This window comes from Falco rusticolus, chromosome 3 (assembly GCF_015220075.1).
Source record: "Falco rusticolus isolate bFalRus1 chromosome 3, bFalRus1.pri, whole genome shotgun sequence".
NCBI classification, from domain to species: domain Eukaryota; kingdom Metazoa; phylum Chordata; class Aves; order Falconiformes; family Falconidae; genus Falco; species Falco rusticolus.
Genome location: NC_051189.1, coordinates 74,217,696 through 74,244,462, shown reverse-complemented (window position 1 = coordinate 74,244,462; position 26,767 = coordinate 74,217,696). Strand labels below are relative to the sequence as shown.

General features: G+C 39.8%; 1 protein-coding gene across 1 annotated transcript in view; it reads right to left on the bottom strand.

The window, feature by feature from the left end:
* The window catches only part of LPCAT1 (lysophosphatidylcholine acyltransferase 1), a 68,320-nt gene extending 41,757 nt beyond the window's left edge, over positions 1-26,563 (bottom strand). Inside the window, exons 1-6 of the mRNA XM_037379824.1 lie at positions 26,228-26,563; positions 19,390-19,532; positions 17,666-17,880; positions 7,551-7,663; positions 5,961-6,021; positions 3,398-3,456 (exon numbers count right to left, since the gene is read on the bottom strand). Coding sequence (XP_037235721.1) covers positions 3,398-3,456; positions 5,961-6,021; positions 7,551-7,663; positions 17,666-17,880; positions 19,390-19,532; positions 26,228-26,344 — 708 coding nt within the window. The 5' untranslated portion in view covers positions 26,345-26,563. The remainder of the gene's footprint in view (positions 1-3,397; positions 3,457-5,960; positions 6,022-7,550; positions 7,664-17,665; positions 17,881-19,389; positions 19,533-26,227) is intronic.
* Between the last annotated feature and the right edge of the window lie 204 nt (positions 26,564-26,767).

The window sequence follows — 26,767 nt, the reverse complement described above, 5'->3', positions numbered from 1 at the left end:
AGAAGGAGACAAAGACAAAAGTGAGTTCCATAAAGGTACCTTGCCTAGGCAATGGATCACTGAACAGTGGATAAGTGTTTTCAGAATCCAGCCCTTGTACTGGCTAGCTGGCATCACAAACTTAAGTTATGTATTTATCAACAATCCTGCCAGAAATTCCCAATATGAATGTCACAGCAGACATGCATGCTTTTTTCCCCATCAAGAACATCAGGATACAGCACAGATGATGACTAAATGCTACGCAGTAGAAAACAGGAGGCAGAGCCTCCTGCCAGTGTATCCAATATTGTTACGATAAAAATCACAAGCAGAAGATGGGAAGTGGTATTTTCCCTACCTAGTTTAGGTATCTTTTATATTTATTACAGCTTATGCTTATGAACAGCATTCACTTTGATAGCATTCTCAGTACACTTCAAAATTTTTGTATCTAGATTATGAGTAATTTTAATTGTGTGGAAGTACATCTTCCTCATTAACAGCACTAACAGAAAATTCAAATTAAGGAAAAGGTGTACCCATGAAGAAATCCAGCGTAAAAATTAATTGCATAAAGGATTGTTATAGAACCTATGGATGGAGACATTAGAACATTTATTTTAATTAGAATATTGGTAGTATCTGTCAAGCATCCAATAGACAAAACACTACCAAACTAGATAAACAGAATCAAATTTTGAATTTCAGGTCTAAGCAACATTTTAAGCCCTACAATTTCTTTCTGCTTATGCATCAAGAGAAGCAGCATACTAACATACTACTCGTAAAGAAAAACTCATACCGGTCCAGAGGAGGCATCTATTGCAAACAATCAGAAGCCCGAAGAACAGTCAAGGGGCAACCCTGAATAGAAACAGTTCTTCATGGCAAGCAGGACTAGATTTATTTGCTAGAAAATAACTGAATTTACATCACTTTTGCTACATGGTTCAGTCCACTGCAGAACAGCACTACTTCACCTAGTTCTTGAACAGAATACAAGGAAATAAACATCCAACTACACACCTACTACATTCACCCCAGGCTCTGATCTCAAAAAGCCTCCCGAAACAGTCATCTGCACTCAAGTCCAAGACTGTTCTCATCTGTACTGTGTAACTCACAGCTCTGAAGGTAGATCAGAGCAGGCAGCTCAAACTAAAAGCAGCGGGATGACAGTGCACAATGCGTATCTGGAATTCACTAGCTAAGCAAAGATCTTAAGAAATTCCTTTCTAAACCTAAAATCAAAATATGCAGCAATCAAACAAGCCAACAGGAAGCAAGAGACAATTCAAACTGTCTAGAAATGCTGTCTTCACGTATGAAAAACAATGGTCTTTCTCTACTCCGTTTTACTCTTACTTGCTACTTAACTGCATCCTAAACAAAAGAAATCTCACCCTCACGTACCACATCATATTCCTCCTTCCTCTCCTCATTCTCACTTTGCTGCAACTCTTCTGCAGCCCCCAAGCTAATCTAAAAATCAAATAGTAATAGCAATTACCCCTCTCTCATTAATGCTTAGTGGAAGTAGACCTTAGGAGGTTAAATGACTCAATACAGCACTGAAAACTGTATGTTTTACAGCAATTAACAGTAGTAGGGAAAAGTAAATACACAGATTCAGGCCAACTCAGATACCTATAGAAATATTTACGGTTTCTTATACAACATTTTGCAGTAATATAAAAACAATTATGAAATTTTTTCATTAAAATGTACATTGATTTACTTCAATGTAAAAAGCTCACAATTTCTGTTAATACAGTGTTAGAAACATGTAATATTAGTTTACAAACATTGCATATTATGTACTACAGGCAATAAGGACATTTCAGTACAAAAAAGGATTTGTGAAGATACCTGCAAATTAATGTTTGATAGGTTTATATTAAATAAGTGTAATATTAACCAAAAGTAACAATGTATATTAAGCAGGACATAAGAGGCATGTGCATATTTGCAATCAAAACTGTCAGTGCAACAGAAGTTTAAAAACATTTTCAGAAAATACTGTTTCTTCCTGAAAATAAAACATTTATGTAATGAAAAGTCCCACATAACCTGCTACAATGCACTTAATACCAAGCAAGCATAACAGGCTGCTATACTTGTCACAGCATCCATAATGATGATTTTTTTGTTTTTACTGCAAACTAGTTGGCTGCCGTCACACCTTGTCTCAGTTGACAGCAAATGGTGGTCTACATATTTTAACTCTGCTTAGGTTCTTTTATTATTTTTTTTAATAGTTACACTTATTTTTTATATCAACCTGTAAACTGGCAGAAAGAAACTGGATGGAAACACTTTAAAAACGTAAGCACTCTGGTACCAAGAGGAAATTAAATCCTTAGATCAAAGGGTTGTTAGTGGGCTAGTCAAAGAGAGATGACATGAGATCTATGACATGAGATCTTCTGATGGGACACGCATCAGCAAAGAGACAAGGCAGTCCTTATTTTATTTCTGACACTCCTCCCACTCTCTCCTAAATAACTTCTATTTTAGAAGGGGACAGTCTGGACTTGAAAATACCCTCACAGTGCTCAAAAAGAAACCTCAAGAATAAAAGCTAATAAAGTTCACTAGGAAGCATCTTCTAATTAACCAAGGAATGTAGACAGACAGGATTCTGGCTGCAGTAGCACAGGAAAGTATCTATATCAGGTAGGACAAATAATATAAAAAAACATCCTTCTATGCTTTCCTGTAGGCTTGATCTGGAAGTAGATCAAGTGACCTTTGTCTTCATTTGTTTGCCCATACCTGTACAAGCATTTGTAACAATTTTTTAATTTAGGTGTTGCAAATAAGCACTATAATTTACACATAATTTGCATGAATCTGATTTATACTGAAGGACTACTCCAAATTAGCTAGTGTCTAGCAGTCCTTAGCCAAGTGCACAGAGGATGTAAAACATTGACAATGAGACACCTTATAGATGTGCCAAGGTCCCCAACACATTATTCTATTATCATTTACCTGGTTGCATTAATTTGTACTAACACCTCCACAGGCAGGAGGTGCAGAAGCATCCTACAGCAATAAACAATATTAAAAAAACCCTCTCCAGCACACACTGCGGTAAGGGAGCTGGTGGGAACACATGCCTCCTAGACAGAAATTGATGGAATTTGTCTTGTCATTTGTATAGCACTTCTTGTAACAACCTGAATAACTTTCAGAGCACTGTTTTAAAGGAGCAATCCAATTAAAGCAGAAACATTTAAACTGTCTGTTAAGGTTATCTATATTTCTAGAAGCTTAAGGAATATATACTTAGCCAATAAGCATTTATTAATGTTTTCCAAATTTCTAAATCTAATTATCTAATCTAAAAGTTTACAGAAGTGCCAATGTATTTAAAGGAAAATGCCCCATATTTACTGCAAGCTGAACTTACCAGTTTGTTTGGATAACGTAAAACCACTGGCTGTACAGGAACTCCAGGAATAAACGCTCCTAGGAGGCACATATGACACATCAATATTTTATAGTGCATTTTGGCACAGCAGAAATTTATTGCAGTAAAGAAAAAAAGTGATACAATTGCTGGGCTGATATGCATACAAATTAGTTAACAGTGAAAAAGTAAGACCCAAAAGGAGCCGCAGAAGTCAAAGTCTAAAAAGTAAGCACTGAAGAATGACAATGTATACACACCTTTTCAGAAGACAAATAATGAAGAATGCTTGCTTGCATTCTCTAAATTATCCTCTACCACCTACATAAATTGTCATGTATGCAAGTCAAAGCCCAGTACCAAATTCAGCTTGATAAGTGATTAAAAAACACATATGTGCAAGATAGTTAAATCATATATTCCCTGTGGTCAACAGTATTTTTTGGTGAAGAACACCTAAGCTTTCTTATGCAAAAGCAGCTTTCTATTTTTAGCTGGGCAACATCAATTTATAGGAAATTTATCATCTCTGAAGTAACAGAATTAATTTAACCTTTTTTCTCACCTTAATTCCCCTCAAAATGGCTTATTTGTTTATTCTCTAGCTATGGAAAATCTAACAGTTAGAAAGTATTGAACTAGAACTATTGTACAGAAGTATCACTTAATTTGAAAATTAATATTTCTGGTAAGTAGCACAAAATCTATAAACATAATTTGTTAATGATTTTCTTGGTTTCCAGCACAAAGATTAGGTAAGAATGTTAACTATCTTGCTCAAGATTAAACATCTTTCTCTTGTGAAAACACTTAATACAGTCTTCGCTCAAACTAAGGTTTTTTATAGCAATTTACTAAATTCTGACTAATATTTGGTTTCAAATCAAGGCCTGAAGAATGGAAGTATACTGTATCCTTAGCATTACATTTGCTTTGCAGAATACTTGCATAGATGTAAAAAAAAAATTATTAATGGAGTATAAACATCTCTAAATGACAGTTGTCTGGATGGGATCCTGCAGAGATTTGGTTCTTGGCAGCCCAGTGGTATTTTGTATTCAGTCTCCAAAAAAAACCCAGCCTTTTTAAGCAACTTTTGAAAGAATCTGAAGATGAAAAAAATCTGAGTGGTTGATGACAAGACCACCATTTAAACAAAACTAGACTAGCCTGTCCTGTATAACTAGCTTTCATGAACACAACCCAAAAAAAATCTCCAGTAAGAGCAAGAAGTGTAGGCCATATGAGTAGAATGGAGAAAGGAATCCTGAAAGCAGTTACTTGAATAGAGACCTAAAGTGATATTAGCGATGAATTATAACGCAAAGGATTTCTGGGAGGCTGGATGGATACAGAAGCCAGTTCCAGTAGGAAAACTCAGATAGTCAAGAGGCAGACAGCAGCATGTACTAGACCAGAGGAGAGGAAGACAGAGGGGGGATCTGAGGCAGAAAGTATATAGTGCCTGGAATTCTATGGCACAGAGGGAAGGAAGGGTATCAGGGCTTTAATGAAGGATTCCAACTGGTTTTCAAAGCATGACCAGGATTCAGGCAGAGGGAGAAGGAAAGTAAAGAGAAAAAGTAGTGGATGTTCTAACCACCACTCACTCAATCTAAAAAGGTAAAGAGCTGAGAGGGGAGGAAGAAAAGCTTTTTTGAATGTTTGTTCAGGAGACAATACTGAGATTCCTTCCACCAAATGAATCAGTGTAAGGAATCACAATGCTGACAGTGCATGATATTCTAATGCCACACGTAAGTAACACAAAATAAGACACACAGTAAGACCAGAACACAGTGAGCTAGGCAGAAACCTACGAAGAGTCAAACACACACACAACTGTCTCACTCGCTGCAGCCTCATTCACCATCTCTCTAATATATCATAAAGACAAGCTTACATTAAACATTGAAGGTCCACTGCAGCGTTGGCATTTCTCCCTACTGTAACTGCAGTTCACAACTGCAACAATGTTCAGTGTTATACCCTCTACCATCTACTATACCTCTAATCTTAAAGTGTTATGCTGACTGAAAAGAGTTTAGAATGGGGATGTTAAATAAAAAGAAAATTGTGGAGAAATGGCAGCCTCCGTAACAGTGCTATACTGGCAAGATTCTTGTGCCACCTTCACCAGAATGCAACTCAACAGTAGAGCTGGAGGGAAATCAACCACATACAACACAGCAACAAATGCTGCAGCAGCCTGTACTTTAAGCTTTATAATCTATCTAAACGATGTGTGACAGACCCAACACAGGAAATGGAGGGGCCAAGAAAAAAAAAGAAAAGAAAAGACAATCACAGCCAAAACCACTGTAAGAAACGTTAGTCCTCCAGCTCATATGCCAAGAAAAAAAATATCTAAATTATCTAAAATGTTTTGCTCAACAGTGGAACTACAATCGTTTTGTAGCATCAGAAAATTTCTATTCCAATTCCACTGTAGTGCAAGATTTTTAACTTCTGCAACAGGAAGCAAATTACAATGCAAGTGCTACTTCAGAAAACAAAGATACAAGAACATTCTGTAGAGAACAGAAATGAGCATCATACCTACCAGGCTTGAATGTAATTAGACAGGATCGGTTTGTGCAAGTGCCTTCTGGGAATATCATTATCTTGAAGTAAAAAGAAAAAAGTTGAATTAAGAACTATTTCAATGTGGATTTATTTATGAACACATCTTTTCAAAGTTAACGTTAGTTGATTACAGTAAAAAAATGTTCAGGGAAAAACAGTTCAGTTAGAATACAAAAATAATGCTCAATAAAGAAGTAAAGTTCTGTCTTAATAGTAAAAATATTTTTCTTTATCTGCAAATTTGCCTCTTGTTTGATCTCAGATAGTAATCCTATTTGGTTGGAACACTAATAGTGACAAGAAACACTTGTGAGTACAGGAGAATTTTCACAAAAGGCTTTGGTGCTGGTAAAAATACCATATTCTGGTTTGCACCAAAACAAAATTCCTGCTCCCAAGTGACCTCCTTACAGGCTAAGAAAAGAAAGACTTATTTTCTTTTTGCATTGATTACTTTGCATGTGCACAGATGTCAGAATGATAGAGGCTGAAAATATCTAAACAGAATTCTACCAAGGCAAAAAATGCTGAAGTTGAACCAAATTCAATCTAACAGAAGAGGTTAGATTGTAAAAAAAAAAAGTTTTGGACAGCAGAAAGCCAAAAACTGCTGAAATTTTGTTGAATTATAGAACAAGACATTTAAAAGAAATAAATACATATCATAAAGGGACAAAGCAACAGACTAGAATCAACATTACCAGTTTCATTGTCTAACTAGTTGTTAGACGTGTTACTAACTAGCTTGATAGATATTCTGGAAACAATTTCAGCTCTGCCAACTCAGTTTCTTCATCTGTAAGAATATTTACTTTTTAAAGTGCTTTGAAATCTATCAATTAAAGTCATGATATGAAAGCTATGTCACATTGTATGTAAATGTTTATAATGTTTCTGTAGTCCAGTACGCAGACATAAGCACCGTAGTAGTAACAATGCCATGAAAGACCTACTATATCTTAATCTCAAAAATCCAAAAGAAGAATGGCTCATATTTGCAAAATAATCACATGCTTCTAGAAAACTGAGACCTTAGGTAGTCACCTCTTCCTCCCCATTACTTTCTTCCAATGCACATTAGAAATAGTGACATTTCAGGTGCAGGAAAACCCCCCAAGCTGCTTTATTTTAGGCATGTTTTCATCATGTGGTCCAATACAGGTGTACTCTGGTTACTGGAACATCTCAGTTGCTTTGGCTGTCTTGGCCAGTATTGCATCTCCAACAATGACAGTACACCAAAATCTCGAGAAGGGCAAGAACACAACAAGCCCTCAGGTATCCTACTGAGCACTTGATTATTTTCTTCTTAGAGAGCTTTCTAAACCTGCTGTGGTCCATCCATTTAGTGTCACTTAATATAGCTGTTTTCCCATGTGCTTTCCCAGTCTCCCCTTGAAAGACGCTGCAATGAAAAGCTAGTATTTTGTAGATATTACATCTTCTAGAAAGAGGTATCTTCTATCCACAAACCACCTAAAGCATCCCGCAAAGAAAAAAGTAAACTGCATATCCAAAGCCTGGAAATGCCAAATACCATTGGTCACACCGTAGTAATATACAGTACCTGTGGCCATTTACCATCAGACTGAGCACGCCTCTTTATCTCTTCAACAGTTTTCCTGCGAGAATCCTGGTCTGACCGAGATACAAATACTGGTCGGATGTATTTGATTAGAGCTGAAGAGGAGAAAAAACAAAAGACAAGCAAACCAGCCTTTATTTCCCTTTTGTTTGGAAAAAAAAAATATATATATATATTCCCCCACCCCAGTAGTCCTCTGGACAAAAATTTGGGTACAAGCATGTAACTACTTTACTATATCGCACTGTAAAGTTAAATACTCAGCTAAAACACTGCAGTTTTATTGAAATATTTTCCTGAATTCCTGTGAGGAAGACTATTTCCACAACTCTGGCACTTTGTGCTTCTTCAATTTTTAATAGACCAATACACATACATCACAGAATTTAAAACATGATTGTACATTTTATAAGTAGTTTTCTGCAACTGGGCAGCTGTGGCTGATTATAGGCCATTTCTTCCTACCACAAAAATCACAAAATCTACAGCCACCCTCAGCCCAGCAAAGTAGCAGGAAACTCCCTATACAAGTACTTCCAAAAGACATCCTGTGAGTCAAAATCCTTCTGTCTTTAGAGCTCTTGTCTTCTGCAACTGCTCAGCTTCACTGAAGGTACGCCATTAAAAATACTTCATACACAGACCACATTATCTTTCCTGAGGAACCAACATCATCAAAAGAAAAAGCGTGCTTGTTTTCTGAGCTGTCACCTGTTTGCCTCTTCCTCATACTAGATGAATCAAATCTCAGGCATACCCTTCCTGGCTCAGTGGGAAGCCTCTTATTCACAGCCAGACAAAAAATGAGCATGAGCAAGAACCAGAACTCAATCTAAAACACCCTCTCCATGCACCTGTGTCACAAGGACATCCAGGCCAACTTACAAAATAGTAGTGTAGCACATAAAACTCTTTTGCATTGTCAAAAATACAAGAAAAGCATCTTCAAATATACTGTATCATGCTTTTATTTAAGCAGGTTGTCTTCAAATAACTTTTTATCATTTTTGTATCTTGTAATGTTATTTGAAGGTTCAAGTCACTAAGTCATTAGCTATTCTATTTGCCTAAAATACAAACATAAAATACAGTATTTGTATTTCCAAACACCACAAAATGAGTCACTGACACTAGTCGTATAATCTTCTTTCGTCAAGGAGAGACTTTCCGCACTAATGGATTGGCCAGTGCTTAAAGCATGAAGACAAAAACAGTGTAAGGAATTACAGTCCTGTACTCAGCAAAAACGGCTGGTTCTGGTGTTACCCCACTGGCACTTCAGCCAGCAACTCACCAAAATTATTCTGTGGTTCCATGAAACTAATCCATCACATCTTACAGCAAGTTATCAAAGATTCAGCCAGCCTCCAAAAGGTTTTATCCCATAGGTTGCCAAAGCTTAGGAGATAGTATAACAGAGAAAATGTACCATACTCTTGTACTTTATCCTACATGCCTTCTCTTAGACAATATCCATAGAACAATGCCTGCTAGGGGAGCAAAGATCATCATGGGCCAGCTGGGGTTACTGCTGCAGGAAGGTAAAAACCCCACACTAAACCACAAAACAACCATACATAAAAAAAAATAGAAAAAAACTCTCCAAAACACAGAACAAGCAATAAGAAAAAAGGCAAAGGAAACCATACCTGGTTTTGTAACTCTGTTCATTTTGTTTCTTAATGATGCTAGTTCCAAGTTTCCCCTACTGCTGCAAATTACTATTCCATAGCAGAAACATTATCAAGTACAAAAAAAAAAAAAAAAAAAAAAAAAAGGACTCAAACATCCTCAGCCTTCACTCTGAAGTTTCTCTTACATTAGGCCCGGCCCAAATGATGGAATTCACATTAATTCAGGTCAAGGAACAAACAAGAGCTCCAAGGCTCTTATCTGAGGGTATGTCGCAAGCAGGGCCTTCTTTATAACACATGAAATTAAGCAAGCAGAGAGATTTTATTTAGAGCAGTATGACAGAAACATCAGACTATGGACAACTTGCCAATTTTGAGTCTCTAACCACTAATATATTATCTGAAAACTGGACAGACAAGCAGCATTAATGTGGGAGCTTTACTGTTAACAACCTTCCTGAAAGCAAGCTACTGCAATGCTACAATACTCCAAAATAACACACTGCAAATTATCTTACAAATGGACACCACCACAAACAGCAACACACCCATGTGCAAAGAAAAAACTATTATGGTATGCTGAAAGAACAGAGGCAACTGAAAGTTTGGTTTCCTATGGATCTGTCTTGCCTGTTGAATTATATGATAAATAGTCTGTGAGGTAAGTTCATTTCTTTTCTTATGGTTTAAACATTGTTTTCATGCAGCTTGCAGAACTTTTGTGTTTTTTAAACCATCATCTTTCTCTCAAATACATGTGATGCTATCAATATTTCAACCCATCACATCAAAGCTTAGCTTAGTAGACAGGGTGATCACAAGTCTTACTTCCTTAGGGATCAGACTAAACACAATTACAGTTTTAACACGTAACTTAAGATCCTGTAAGACACCAATTATCAAGCTTTTAGTGGCTAAGTCCAACAATTTCAGTGAAATTGAAACTCTCAGTCATCAGTAAGAAACTGAAAGTACGTACCAAGGGAAGGCTAGTTCTATACTTGCCTTTCTTCATATACACTTTCCATAACCCCTTTTGAAAACAGAGCACAAGGCTACACAGACCTCTACTCTCACCACCTATTATCATGTTCAGTACATTAACTTGGTACAGGCTTTGAATTTTCAGATGCTTGTCAATCTGTGCAAGAAATAGTCAGTAGCAGAGCCAACAGTCTGTAAAGAGAAGCTGAGAAACATACCATATATGCAGACAAGGTGAGACTGCTGTTAGAAGTCAAGCTGAAACATCAGGAAGCCTGGAGACAGTACTGTAAAGTCACATACGAGGCAAGAAATAGGCAGGACTAGTGCAAAGTCAGGGCAGGAGCAAAAAGCAGCATACATGAAAATGCTTCGAACAGCTAGCATACTGAGCAACTAAACAACAGAACTGTGCAACATACTTAATAAACAGAACAGTCTTAAATATTTTGCTCATCTATTTAATTGTCCAAGACCAACTGTAACCAGATAGTGAAGACCACAATTCAAGTATTCAGAGATGCTGAAAGATGTGCTTGCCCATCTCCTCTCACTCCATTAAAACCACCCTTAAATTATAAATTCTAGTGGGTGATGGCAAACAGTCCCTCAAGTCACAGAATTGACCTTGCCAGTGTCATTATTCCAGCTTTTTCTCTAGCAGTGTTGGTCCTACTTGAAGTAGTCACTCTCACCCCCAATTTCAGCTCATTACAAGTAGTCCTGAAGACAGGTGACATGCTGTACTCCACCTTCTTAGGCAGGTGCCTGCAATTTAAACATAGTTCATGAAAACTTCTGCCTTGCAGGGCAGCTAGAATGCTATAGATAATCCAACCAACGGAAAGTTGCTCTAGCACAAAGCACCCTTTAAGAGAACCTGCAAGAATTCAGTATTGCTTTAATTACTTGCAGGGTGGTAGCTCCAACTGATTTCAGAACCCTAACTTCAACGCAATCATTTCAAGCACCAGCTGATGCACAAAAGCAAGTTTCTTTCTGATGAGCTGAACACACACGAGTTGGTGTCAATGAACTTCTCAGGGTAACAGGAAAAAAAAAAACTATTTACAAGCAAATGTCTGTGAGGAAACCCTGCTTCAAATCAAAACATGAAGTACTATTTAACATACAATAGAAGAAAGTATTGTAACACACCATTTAAGTTATGCTTGACATTTGCAACCATATAGTAGATAAACGCATACTGGCAACATCACCCCTGGTCTACAAGGCACGAGAACACAAAAAGCAACAGAACAGCAATGCGCCACTAAATGCTGTTCTTCTAAAACTTACCCATACACACACATTTTTAAGTAGGCAGTTACATTTTCACCACTGTAGAAACAGCATCAGACTGACAGATCTGCTGCAGAAGTAGAGAATGCTGAACCTGAGACTTTATCTTGGCCTCTCCTGCAAACACCACAAAATCCCATCACATACATTCCTCTCATTCACTGAGATAGCGGCCAATAGAGCCAGTACAACTGCCTCTATTTGCATTTAACACGGAGGTAGGTTGTATACTACAGGTAGACTTGCAGTGGGACATCCATTTACAGTATTTACTCCTTGATTTTTCCTACTATGGGAAAAAATACAGATTATTTTTCTAATAGTAGTTGCCCTCCTGTACATTCTGTATTTAGGGCTTACAAAAACATGAAGGTTAAAAGGTTGAAAAATTAAGCCCAAGATAGTGCTTTTAAGAGTTGCCTTACTCGAACATGTTCACAAAGTTCTGAACTCACACCTTTTCTAATGAAGTAATATCTAATGTGAAAACTGCTCTTTTCTGGAGAGAAAATAAGAAAAAAATCCACAAAGGGGTCAGAAGTCTTCTGAAGGTTGGGGGGGTGCGCAGGGGGGAGCGGAATAATTACGGTTCCAGAATAAAATAGCTTCCTTTGTATAGGGACAAAGGCCTTCCAAATGGAAAAAAACTCAAGCACCCATGCAACAAATACACAAAGTTGTTATCAGTGCACAAAAATGAAGTCAATCAAAAATAGGATCTTTTCCACTTGGCGTTATATTGTTCTTACAGAAATAGCATTATTTTAGTCACGTTACTGTACATGAGATTTGTAAAGTTAGTGGTAGTATCTTATTAGAACAACAATCATTCACAGAAAATATACTTTTTTGACCCAGCCCTGAATCAACCACTAAAGCTAAATGTGCTGAGAACAACCTCTCAATTTGACTAAATGCTTAGCAGATGGACCACCTGACAGAACAGATACCAAGTATTCCTGGTATAGTGACAGTGTTAATGGGAAAGTTCTCCCTATTTCCAAAGGGAAAGGCAAGAAACATGCAGTCTGTAGGACAAAGAGAGGTCAGAAGTAGGAGGTAAGTAATCAGTGTTCTCTATCTTCAACAGAAGTAAATTCTGTGGGGTTTGGGTTGGTCTTTCATACTGTGATCTATTTTCTTTAAGGACTCCTTGAGAGACAAAGACCCTTTTCATATCACAAAGATTGCTGTTTGCTTTCACACCTGCAATACCGGTATGAGGGCATGGCTGTATGTTTTAGCTTTTTGCTTCCAGTCTAAAAAGTATTTTATTAGGCAGTTGTGTTGATTTGCAGTTTTCCTATATACTGTAGTTTGTATTTTCCATAAATGACATTAATTAGGATGCTTAAAAAAAGAAATGGTGGTTTAGGCATTCCAGTAGCAGTGAATTTATGGTGGAAAAAAATAATCCAACAAGTCCAGGATTCCAACCCAAACAATAAAGGCATACCTACAATACACAGGTGACTGCAGCGGTCTCTCCAAGGGAGCTCCTATGAAGACTGACTTACTGCAGGACCATCTGGGTACCTAGTCTGGAAGAAACACTGAACTTTGAAATGGAAGTTTTTACAAAAGAGGATGAAATGGATAAGCTTGGCAGTAACTTCAAGAGGCTCCTCGGAACTGGGGAGCTCATTTGTGTACTCAAGGCAGGCTACAATACCAACATAGCACAGGATGTTGGCATTCAAGCTGGTGACCTTAGCAGTGTTCAAGCTGCTGATTTACAGCATATAAAGAGAAGAAATCTATGTTGCCTTCACCTTACAGCAGGTTTTTCCAAAAGGAGTTTAAGGATTGTTTTGATGCATCTCAGAAGTATTTAAATAAGAGATACTCACTGCAGAGCTATGGGTCTACCACAGTTCTCTTGTGTGCTTTGCAAGGTATGGGGGAAGTACTGGGGTGAAGGACTGGAGGATCAGGTTGCATAACAGAGCTCATGACTAAGTAATCTGGCATCTTTTAAGTTCTGAGATGTAAACATACCTAGCTACCACAGCATAAATACTTCCCATTGAATTACTACTTGTCTTTTAGCCATGATGCTCAAGAAAGGCTTATAGAGCACTTTCAAAAAGATGAACTTGAACAGAAAAAAAAATAAATCCTAAGTTTACTACATGTGGAAAAAACCACTCATAATAGAATTGATAGTTTTTACAGCACCATATAATTCTCCCTTCCTCTATAGCACTTTTATATTCTGCAAAGTACAAATGACCTCCTACCCCTTTATAATCTTAAACTAACATATCCCTCTATTCATTTCACAGGTACCGACTTCCTCTCTTTTTCAGAGGGTGAGGTTACAGATGTCAAAAAGTTGCTTGAAGTTGAAATTAGCTCTTCACCTTAAATTTGGTTTTTAAAAGTTCAGACCACATAACATGTTTGAATCATAAAAGTTATCCAACAAAAATGCCACCAAATCATATTTACTGACAAATCCCTTCTCCTTCTTATTGAAGTATTTCTGCAGTAGTACTGACCACTTCAGCAATAAAAAAAATATAAATTTTTCTAGGTTGCTTTACCAGGCAGAAATAAGGCAGTGAAGTGTAACTATCCAGAACCTATGCAACAAGCTTGTCCTGACTGAAGGGGGCGGGGGGGGGGGGGGGTTGGGGGGGTGTTACAGTAGACAAAACAGGAAAGTTTAAGGACCTGTGCTGATCAACAAACTGATCCAAGTTTCCAGCCACCGTTAAGGTGCAACAGATTCCTAGATATCATCTACCCTGGGCTGCACACTTTACACTAAAGCGATCCAGCAAGCTTCACACCTCAACCTATAAAAACTCTGGAAGGCCATTGAGCAGAAACTCATGTCCTTCAGCATTGTGATGATGTGTTCCATCTGTTCTGGAATCCTCTGCTTACTGGGTTTTTTTTGTGATCATTGAAATCTCATTTATATTTGGGCAAGCAGTTTCTCCTCAGAGTTTGTTAACCTAGCATGTGTGCCAAGTAGGTAATTTTCTTCAGTACCGACCACTAACTGAAGAGATTATAACTTTGTCAGAGCAAAAGACCATTTTTAAATTTGGGGTTTTTTTTTTTCTTTGTTTTCCTAAAAAGAATAAAGTTGTCCAAAAGAGTCACAAGACTTAAGACTGCTTCTGAAATTGGACTTTGTGGTTCTGGAGGGCTGCCTTTAAGTTAAGAAGCAATAAAATACTCATACACAAACACACTTGTGGAATACTTCCAATCCATGAAGAACAGGCTTTTAATTATCTGGACTTAAAAAGTGCATCAAAAGCTTAATATTCCATGACTGGCAAACTAAGGGTAACAATAATACAGGCAGCTGTTCCAGCAATCTATTAAAAAAAATATATACTTTCAGAACCAATCTTGCTAACTAGCTAGCAGATATTTTTGTGCCTGCTAAAGCACTTGATTCCTCTGGTACAAAACATAAAATGTCCTGATGAACACTGTCATTACATCGAAAAGCCAACTTACATCATGTTTGGATATTCTGGATGAAGATCTACTCTTCACCCAAAGTTCTCATTTTTGGAAATCATCTTAGAATTTCCTCTGCTGCTTCATTTTTTTACATGCTGAAATCTGCTCCCAAAGTTAAACAAATGTACTTTATTCAAAACTTCCCAGAGATTCTGAATGACTATTAACGAACTCAGTTAAGAGACAGCAAGGTTAGGATTATCAATAGATGGCTCCAAAACTTCACTGGAGATGGTACAACAAGTTTGCAAGATTTACAAAATTGAAGAACACAAACACTTCTGACCCCTCTGGGATAAATTCTAGATTAATGTCTAAAGTGTTGACAATTCACCATGGTTGTCATTTCTTCTTGGATTACATTTCACAGATAACATAAGAGAAACACCAGTGGTCCAATAACATGAAATCCAATGTTGTTTACACTTTTCTACATACACACACAAAAAAAATGTAATTAAAATGCTAGATGAAAGGAAGAGAGGACAATCAGTACCATCTGCTTCACAGGAAACCTTTCAAGCAGTAAATTAAAAAAAAAAATCACAACTTTACTCCACTGGAAAGTTTTCACTAAATTTTAAGCCAAACTAATCATTACATTACTTACCTCTCTGTTAAGGTCCACTTACTTTAATAACACAAACTTCTGTAATATTGCATGTATAAAAGTACTCCTTTAAAAACAAAAAAGGGTTTTGAACTCTGAATCCCAGTTACTACCTTTGCCATGCCTCATTTCCATGGCATTCTTCTGAACACTTAAGGGACTACATATTTTTTGTGACTGCATGACAAAGCAACAAAATACTCATTTACTTGTCTGCACTGTACAACAATATTCCATCAAATCATCATATGTGGTTTCCTGGGTCTTCTGTTTTTCTGTAACTGATTTTGCTTATATATGAACAAAATTAACTGAATTGTTTTTAAAACTTACTGTAGTCAGTTTAGACTTTCAGTTGAATCCTTTAAAAGATACTTTAAAGTAGGTATAGAGCAAGTAGTTTGAACTACTCAATATGCATTATTTGTGCTACATTCAGTGTAACTACAACCTCCATATCCCTACAGATTCTCCTCAGGCTCATCTATTACAAGGGATAGTTAAGCTGCTATTATAGCATGCTGCCAAATGCCTTTCTGCCATTTCATCACATTTCAGTAACAGAACATGGCCTGGGTTACCTCATGTAGCTTGGATCCTCCAAACAGTCCAGCTGCAAGTAAAGGAGAGCTCCACATGGGGTACTTTATGTTTTTGAGCTAGCAACTATAACTAAGAAAGGTGATAAATCTGCCCCTACATCTATGGCTGGACCGCTCCTACAGCCCAAGTTGGCCTGGATACACCTATACTGTACAGGAGTGTCAACATACAGTCTTCACAACAGTATCTTCTTTCAGTATTGGACAAGGGACTTCAATTTATTTTTGTTTTCACACTATGCTTGTTTGCATACACTTGTTTTTAAAAACACATGCCTACGTCCTTTTTGTACAACATACCTATTCATTTTTACACAGATTTTTCACTGCCACAGACTTTTACTAAACTCTGTTAATCATGTATTCAGTGAAACAGAGATACAGCTACAGTGCTGGCCTGAGCTTTATCTGATACAGAGAGACCTCTATACCAAGAGACTCCCTACAAGAAGCTTCTAGATGTAACCACTCAACATTTGTGGCCATGTCTCAGCTTCTGGTTTTGAGTATGTCCTTAAAACTACACTGTCTAATTAAATTTAGGAGAATGTCAACACCAACAGCCTGATTCCACTTACTTGCAAAGGAACTCAAAGCTTTTATTTAGACTTTTTAATTTAAAAGTCACTACCCAAGGCCAAAGCAAAAATCTTTTTGTCTTTTTTATGTTACCTTAAAATCTACACGAGGCACAAGAAGATTCTTTGAACTTTGCTGGTCCCTAGACATGACATAGTGGGTTTCTCCAAAACGCTTACAGACAGACTTTGGTTAGAAATCAACAAGCCTAAAAGCTTACACATTTTTTTCAGCACAACTGCACCAAAAGTCACAGGTCCCCCTCAAGCCTTTGTGAGAATCTACACTGATAATTTCAAAGATAGCATTCAAACACTACTAACTTGGGCACCTGTATTTCTTAGAGATGAGCAAGAGCAGACTGTTGTGTACTCAGTGTAAATCTAACACCCTGCTTGAACAAACTTATTGATGCACAAAGGATTAGCAGTACTCCCTTCAAGGCAGGGTATCATTCAGAGAAGACAACACACATTTCTGGAACGGCACCCCAGCTCACACCAAAAAAAGTTTCGGTGGACTTTCTCTCTAGCCTCACCCTTTGCTTCTATAGACCCATCCTAACTTGCTTTTCTATTTGTCAGGTCTCAAAATGTTGCAATTTCACTGCAGATTTACCACGAGTTCTATAGGATTGTTTTGATTTGTACAGTGATTCACCTTTGGAGACAAGGGGAAAAAAAACCACAACAAAATCCCCCCCCAATTTTTCCTACTGATATTCAAATTAGACCAGTAAAAAAAAAAACCCACCCAAAAACAAAACCACAAGAAAGCCTCCAAATCTCACCATATATTATAGCAAAGTTTGGTGTTTCAGGCCTTCTCATACACAACCAGTGAATTTCCTAAGTAATCATTTTTAATTGTTCTTGAAAAATTAAGTATCTACCAACTTACTTCCCCAAACAGGAATATCTTTGCTTTCTGCTTTCATCACAATGGAGGCAAAGGTCATAGTTACTGGAATGGCATCAAAGTAGGAAGAATGGGGAGCCACAGTTAATATCGCTGCTTCCGCCGGCAATGCCCGTCTGCCTTTTACATTTATCCAGTGGAATCCACCAGCAAGCCACATCATTCTCATGATTGCTTTCAACAAAATATCCACTATCCTGTGAAGAATTGAGAAAACAGTTATGCTGCCACAGGAACACTTCAAAATAATGAACAGAAAAAACAACACAAACTTGGTAAGCATGATGAAAGTACAGATACGCTATGCTATTTCAATTGAGCAGGAACACTGCACAGAGCTTTTGTTTTCTCTTTCTCAGCAGATTTAAGACCACTTTAAAGGTAAGGTGCTGTTCAATTTCATTTCATGCCTGAATATTAATGCTTTTTAATCACAGATTAAAGATTGGCATTTATTTAATCACTAAATTAATTTTGATTCAGACTACTGTTGTGTTTATTCTGTACAATGTCTAATAATGCTTCCTAGTAACACCAAAAAAGCTCTAATAAACCGAGTCCTGAAAAATGCTACTGGCATATTGCTAGAATGCAACAACCCTGATTCTTGAGTTTGAGTCTACCCAAACAAAACAGCGGAGAAAGTAGGACATAGATTCTCAAACACGGGGATGCCTACAGACCGTATTTGGGAGCTCTGGAAATACTTTATTTTTGTCCCTTTTCCCCATCTCCTCCTAAAGCACTTTGGGGTTTTTTTTGATGGGGTTTTGTTTGCTTGTTTTTTAAAACACCAGTCATGAAAAGAGACACATTTGCTTTGAACCAACGGAGTGCCAAAACCAACACCACAAATTGTTGTACTCGCAGGGACTGGAGGCTGGTGAGAAGGGTGACCCTGAAAATGGGATGAAATGGGGGATGGAAATCTTAAAAAGCTTCAAAATAACTGCATGCAATATGGAAGGCAATCCTTTATTCCTTTTGTTATTATACTGATACAATTCCAAATGAAATTTAAAGTGACATGCCTCCGTGGTTCTCAATTTCTTTCCTTCCTGTGATGCAAAATAGAATCAGCTTCCCTCATGCTAGTGCCAGCTCCTAATTTTCAAGTGTTCTATGGAAGAGGTGATACACTCCTTTCTTGCTCCTCAAATGGCAGTTTTCATGGATGGGTGAACACTGTCTTGCATTCTACCTTTATCAGCATTCCAATATCAAAGCAAGCACATACTTTTATTAATAAGCACCAAAGCATGGGGCAACCCCTCAAGAGAATCAACAGAGGTTTTGTCAATTCATCACAGGGTAGCAAACAATGGGGTGAAGCAATTTAAAACAACAATTTAGAATATGAAATCCAGGCACATTCTGTAGTGTCAATCTTCATAACAAGAAGTTGACATTACAGGAGTAACTGAATTGAAGGATGTCACAATGAGTCTTCACACTACATCCTCAATAAAGGCAAGAGGCCAGAGATGATAACGTTTTTCTCCCTGTAATTACTGGGTCACCTGGTAAATCAAACAGTTGAGGTATTTTTAGTTTCCTATCTGAAGAAAGCGTTTAAATAATATTTTTTGTATTTTTCTTTTGAAGAGAAAAGCAGGTCTGTGGGACAGATATCAGGTATTTCCAATCTTCTCTATTTCAAACTGCTGAACTGATTTTCTTAATATTTCACCACATCACTGACTTACTTTCGCCACCAGGAGAGGGGCTTTTCAAGCTCTCGCTCGTCAGATCCCATTGAAGCAACGAATGCAAAAGGCCAGGCCAGCAACATCATAAAAGCAGCAAAGAAGAGTCGGATAGGAAACAGAGTCAAAGTCATGAAGGCAATCTGCAAAATCCAAACAAATGCATTATTCTAAGACAATCTTGGACTGAAGAAACCAGTGATTCCTACAAAACGATCTGAAGTCTTAACTTCAAAATATCTAATGTTAAAACCGGAATACACTTCAATTCCAAACAAATAATTGTGGTGTATATGTAACAATTTTGTATTCACTGATCTTAAGCACAGCTGAAACACAGTACACTCTTTAAAGTTAAAGCAGTCTTAGCTTTCCACACTTCAAACCCTGTTTGTCAGTGAATATATCGGCATGTCTTTTCCCTTTCTGCAGCCTCACATTAAGTAAATATTTAGCATGGGTGTGTTGTAAATCTTACTGCACTACAGAGAAGTCAGTCCAACACAGCAGCTCCCAGACAGTGATATGCATTTCTTCAGCAGGGTGCATTCACAGGGCAATACAGGACCCAACCTGGAAAGCTCTTCCAAGACTGAGAAGGCACCAGTTCCTGTGCTGTATGTTACTGGAACCAGAAGCTGTGGGGAACCACAGTGAGCAACACTGTGCAAAGACCTCTGGACAAACATCCAGGCACGCCGAGTTTAATAACTTATCTGTTATTATGAGTTTAATAACTTATCCGAGTAAGTTCCAGGTCTGTGCTAACAGGCACAACCCCCTGGAAAGCAGGTTTTCAAGAAGTTATCCTTCCCTAGGAAGCCATGGTGAACCTAGCCACTTCTGCACATCCTCCCAGCACTGTAGTTCTGAGAGCCCATTTCCAGCCAGTCAGCACTCTGTCTTCAACTGTGGTGAAAAACACATCATGTTGGAACTTCTCCCACAGTCTTTTGAAGAATTCTCCCCAAAGTAGGGCCTTTCCTGAGCCGTTTGGAGTTGGTCCCAACTGTCCTCCAAAAAAAATATCTTAGCAACTATCTGTGCAATGATCCACTTGCTCCAGGAAACAGTTCCAGAAGCCAAGAACCCCATCTTTCTCACTCAAAGGACAGGAAGAAAGAAAAACAGCTCTTAAAGCGGCAGAGGGTACAGATTCAGGAGACTGGCTAAGGGACAGAGAGCGAACTGAAAACTGTTTGAAGCTGACTGGGGTAGCACCAGTGTTCCTCAAGCTGTACAATGGAGGCTAGCATAAGATGAAGAAGACACTGAAACATAAGGATCATGTAAAGAAAGAGAATTCAAGAGTAAATATGCTATTCACAGGTGCACCAGATGACATAGAAAAGCACTTTTCAGCATCACAATGGCTAGGCAAGGATGAGTAATGAGGCATTATGTACTGTCTCTTAATCTGATGCATCTCCAGGCTGCTGTGGAAAGCATTATTCAACTACTACTTCTCGTTCCTGATGCAGATCTAGTCATCATGCAGCTTAGTTTCCCACTGATCAGTTCCTGTTTCCTCTCACTTCCCGAAACAGCTCAGTAACCAACTCGCCCTGTAGCTGCACAGATCTGCAAACCTAGGGTAGGGGCAGGGAACACACAGCAGGAGAAAAGTTTCAAGCCTTAAGCTACCAGCCCAATGCAATGTCAGATTTTACAGTGATGGTTCAGACTCCGCACCATCATCTCATAACCACCATCGCTTCACTCCCCAAACCAGAACTCCACTCCCCAGGTGGACTGCTTCAGTTTGCAGAAGTGGAAGAAAAGGCATTTTTTTCTTAGATACATTAGTTTCCCAGATGAATCAGTATAACTTCTTTAACTGCAGTGTGAGGTCACGCAGCGCTGCATGCGTAGAGAAGACCACCATGTCTGGCAGCAAATAGGGGAACACTCATCTGCAAACTGGAAAAAGAGAAAGCAGTTGCCTTCTGATCTCATAAAAAGAGAAGGACCAGCTGTTGAGAAAGAAGAGAAACAAAATGCAGGTGAGGACAACGTCTTCTGGGATTCACACCTGCTCCCTCACACTCCTCAAAGTCTCTTCCTACACCAGGGCAAAGCAAAAAGTCCTTTGCATCTCTGTAGCAATCCTTTGCATCAAGATCACTTTAGACCCACATCCTAGAACAGAGGCAGCAGTTACATCTGTAAGGTTGTGAAAGATGGCATATCTTTGTGGAAAATGCCTCTTGGTCTTCTGTGTCCAAAGACCGCAGTGGTGGAAATGGCTAGCAAGAAGCAGTTCCAAGTACACAGGTGTGCAGTGTCTGGCTGTGACACCGGCCTCTTTTTTAGCAGGGGGTACTGCAGTACCTGTCTGCACAAGATAACTTGGTAGTAGTAGTATGTTTGGCCCCTGAAGGAGGTCAGGAATCAAAGACACTAACATTTGAAAAGTAGTTCAGTCTACATCTACATCTTACCTTCCTGGGTAAGAAAGCTTCTATCCTCTAAAACCTACATACAGTAGTACTGTCCCCACTGGCCACCGTCAGAGATCAGAATGCAGGAGACATACGCTCCTGGTCTGACCTTGTAGAGACATCTTTTTTCAGTAATCATATATCTACATATTTAGGATATTCACCCAGACATGTTTTCTATTAAAATTACAAATTCTATATGGTAATAAGTCATATGTAAAGACTTTTAGATACATTTAAAAAACCCTAAAGGTCCATCTGGAGCTATACCCTTGGGAGGTTTGGTTCGTCACCAGTTTTCTCAAGAGGGGATTGACTACAGCTCATTTAATATTTTCTAGTCTACAGGATCCTACCTTAGGTTTTCAGAAGTTGCAGTGTATGCTGTGAAAGACCCCATGGGCAGCAGGAAGGGAGAGGATGGTCTTAAAGCTTGTAACAGAAGGCTGCCCTGGGAAACTGTACTCCACTCTTCCGTCAGAAGGGCTTCAATCTGATGTAAGGCAAGTCACTTAAATTAAATAGGTATCATACATTCTCATTTAGAGACTGCATTCAGATTTGAGTAGGAACTTCAAATGAAGGTATAAAATATGAAGTGAAGTCCTCTCTAAGTTCTCTAAAACATCAGGTTGTACATGTCTAAACACTGAGCAAGAGAATCACAGAGTACCCTTGTTTCTCCTTCTGTATGTCTCCATTTCCTGTCTTGAAAGTCAGCATCATACCTCTCACGCACAGAGAAGCTGAAGAAATGCATCTTCGAAATTGAAGATACAGTGGGAAACATCATTAAAAAACAGTTTATTCACAACAAAATTTCCATGGCTTATTCCAAATTAATTGTCACATATTGAACAAAGAAAATAATGAACTGCATATTTAACACTGTAGAGGTTTTGGGTTTTCTGTTAAACATATCAAGACAGAGACTACGTCTTGCCCCACACATTCACTTACTTACTATTATCATCCCTATAGCCTCAATTCACCAAAGATGGCACTGGGAAGAACTAGAAATTCATCCCTCAACAATTATCTTACTACCTGCTTTCCCACTCTACAAGTTCCCTGATTGACGCAATCATGGAGATAAATATAGGAGTAGAAACTTTCATGTGTACCTAAGCCAATCTAACAGAACACTGCTGCTAAAGAGTGTGGTCCTGTTCACTCTTCCCTCAATCCTCCCCTTGAGTCAGCTCTAGCACTTATCTGAGCTTGCAACAAGCCAGTACAGCTCATTAGAGTGAAGAAAAGCAAACCCAGCAAAAGGAAACAATTAGAATAGAGAAAAACACAATAATATGCTAGTTTAATGAGCCAAATCAGCTCTCCAAGGCACCAGAGGAACACCAGCATAGGTGCGATGAATGGGCCAGAAACACTGGAAGCAAGGAAAAAGGCATCACATTGTGTTAAGAAGTGGCAGGGAAAAAAAAGCTACAAACACTTTGTGACAGCTTCAGTAATGCTTCTGCCTGTTCTGCAGAGGTAACTAGAAGCTAGAGCTCTGACTTATGTGATAGGTGCCCGGATGATGTTAGGATGAACAAAATACATAGTTAATGAAATAGTCTGCCCTTCTTCCAGAAAGGATGTTTATTACAGTACTGAAATGAAACAGGTAGCTTCAAGAATGACCCCCACTGTCACCCTCAGATCAGAGTAAAATAACCATCATTTCTACAGGAAACCTAAGACTCAGTTCTCAAATAGCCTTACTGCTTTTACACTCCTATTCCCTACCAATTTTTAGAACCTAAGTAAGAGATGATGCGGCACTGATGGATTTCTTTTTTGCCATTTTTCTTCTTCTTTGTGGTTGTTTTGTCCTCTTACTTTCCACCATTTTTCACTCTAACAGTCTCAGGCTGAAATGTGTAAAGATGCATTTACTTTGAGTTCTGTTAATGAGCAAAAAAAGCTAATCTAACCTCTTGCAGAGTGCAGAATGAAGGAGGGATGAGTTGGTAGTGAAAATAATGGGGCTATCTGGCAGATCATCAGCAACAGACTGCCAAACAAAGCAGTCTTCTCTCTGAGTCCCCTGTGCTTACCAACTTCTTCACGTACCTCTAGTCCCTACATGTTCCTAACCTTCCTTGACAGGCTTTGCAGTCCTAGGACTCACCCCTGTTAAGATTCACAGGGCAGATAGAAAAACCTGTGACACAATATGCACCTACAGCTGAACAAGACGTGAGTTTAGCTATAATACTTCACACTGAAACCTCAGCAACAGTCCAGGACTGGATGGAAGAGAACACACGTTGCTGTAATTCACTGTAAAGCAGCCTCCCCATTCAAGAAATTTCCCTTTCTGTGAGAGCAGCATTTCTCCTACATGGAACAGTTGCACAGCCTTCTTTAACAGCCTCTATCTCAAGCACAACTTTTAATCAGCAAAGAGGTTAGGAAAGCACAATTAAGGCAAAGAAGAAAATCCATCGTGGTTCTGTATGTCAGCTTGCATTCTTCTTCCTCATATAAAACTGCAAAAATAAGACTGCAAGAAAGGGTGGGTTAAAGAATTCTGTGCTGCTGCACATCAATAAAACTGCTCACTCAAAAAGCAAGACCGAGCCGCACTCTGGTGAGGCTACTCCTTTGGTCTGCACACTGTAAAATCCACTAGTTTTAAACACATCTTATAGTTTTCATTGAAAATAACAAATCCTTGAAATCCAGCTGCAAAGCTTATGTCTCATACAGATTTACAGTGCAGCCCACACAAAAGGCAGGTATGTTCGACAACCAGTCACTTCACTGGTGAGACAGCTAAAAGGTCTGTTAGGACTAACAACAGATCAGCAACACTAGTAGTTCCTATGAGACTCAACACTGCAAAATCCATGAACTGGTACTCTGCCCTCCCAAAGGTATTTTTAAAGTTGCTTATAAACAACCAAGTAGAGAGCAAAATTAAAAAAATACATTAAAAAATTAAAAAGATACATTAACACTGCAAAATAAAACATCATTATTATCATAATTAAGACACAGTCCTAGTCCATAGGAACATATACTATCTTTGCTTGTTTCTGCTCCCTGAAAGACTTCTACCTGGTTCATTATATAGAATAAGTGACTTCAGGAACAAAGTAAGGTTACATGGGAAAGAAATCATTACAACAGTGCAATTTATTGAGGAGGCTTTCGGTATAAAGTACATGAGGCAAACGGCACAAACCTTTTCTCCTTTCTCCCATTCAATTTGTGAGTAATCACTGAATACATACTGGGAAACCCGATTAAAAAAAAAAGTAAAAACCTTTTCCAATGGAGTCTACTATGAATTCCTTGGCTGCTCGATACTTAACATGAGGCACATTCCCATGTTTTGTAAGTCAGGCCATACATGTCATGTCGTTAAGTATCTGGACAGCAACAGGGCAATGCAACAATGAACTTCACTCAGAATGTTAAGTAAATTGAAGATGGATCTAAAGCACCTTGATCTGAGACATTCAACATTAGTGGATCTTAGTTTCCATGTTGATAGTTAGCGTAGGCCGTTAGGCCCCCAAAACAACAGCTTTAAGGAACTGAAGCATTACAGTAATAAAATTAATAGAAACGGTCAACCCCTAGTAAAGGTGAATCTTTGACGGTATTTCTTTGTCCAGCGAGTGACCCGGATCTTACCAAAAGCTTAAGACAACGGGCATGCACTCTGAATATCCAACCACCTACTGTGAGGTGATCAAGTAAGAGGCACGGAGGGAACAAAAAAAAAAAAAAAAAAAGGTAAACAAAAAGGCATACAACTGCAAATCTGCATCTTAATACCGATTCCCGTCATCTTACACTACATGTTCAATGCTACCTGTACAATTACACTACCTGTACATTACGCCACAGAGATTATTTACCCAGGGGCCAAACTTCAGATGCACGGGATGCCTCGGCCCAGGAATACCTTAACATAACGCTAGAAAAGAGTGCCTCCACAGGACTGCTCGCCTGCCCTCCATGTAAAAAAAACCCCACAAAATCATTTTTAAAGACCCAAACAAAGATGTTTGGGGGTCTTTTTTGATTTTTTTTTTTTTTTTAAGAAAGCGGCTAAGTTCAGGCACACGCCCTCCGCGCGGCGGGTGCCACAGCGGCCGCCGGCCCCGCGCCCCCCGCCGCCTCACGGCCGCCCCCAGCCGCCGCCCGCCCCCGCCCAGCGCCCGCCGCAGCCCCCGCAAGCCCGGCTTGCGCGCACACGCACCGCTCCGGTTCTCCCCGGTCCCGCCGCCCCCGGCGCCTCACAAAGCGCCGGCGGCAGGGTGCCCCCGCCCGCCGCAGGACGCGGCCCGCCAGCCGATGCGCCGCGGCGGACGCGCGGCAGGAGGCGGCGGCGGGAAGGCGGCGGCGGGAAGGGGGGGCCGGGCCCCGCACGCCCCTACCTTGGCTTTCTCCAGGGGGCTGAGGCGCAGCTGGTGCACGAAGGGGCTCCGCGGCGGCGGCCCGCGCTCCCGGCTGCCGGCCACGCAGCATCCCCGGCCACGGCTGCTCAACTTCATGGCGGGGCAGGACTACGGGCAGCCCAGAACGGGAGAGGGCGCGGGGGCTGCGCGGCGACCGCTAGTCCCCGAGTAACGGCGGCGGGCGGGCACCGGCGGCCAGCTCGCTCGCCACTAGACGCCGGCCCCCGCCCTCCCGCGGACCCGCGCATGCGCCCTGCGCGCCGGCTACAGCGGCTCGCCCGGGCGCCGGTTTCCGCGTCGGGGGGTGGGGGGAGCGCGCGCACCCGCCCTCCTCTCCCCTCGCCGCGTGCCGCCGCGCGCGCCCTCGCGCGCCCACCCACCCTCTTCCCGGCCCGTCCCCTCGGGGCATGCTGGGAGCGCGGCCCCGCCCGCCGCCCCCCGGGGCGCCGCCCGGCCGGCGGGTGGTGGGGGCGCCGCCCGGCGGGCTGAGGGGGCGCCGCCCGGCGGGCTGAGGGGGCG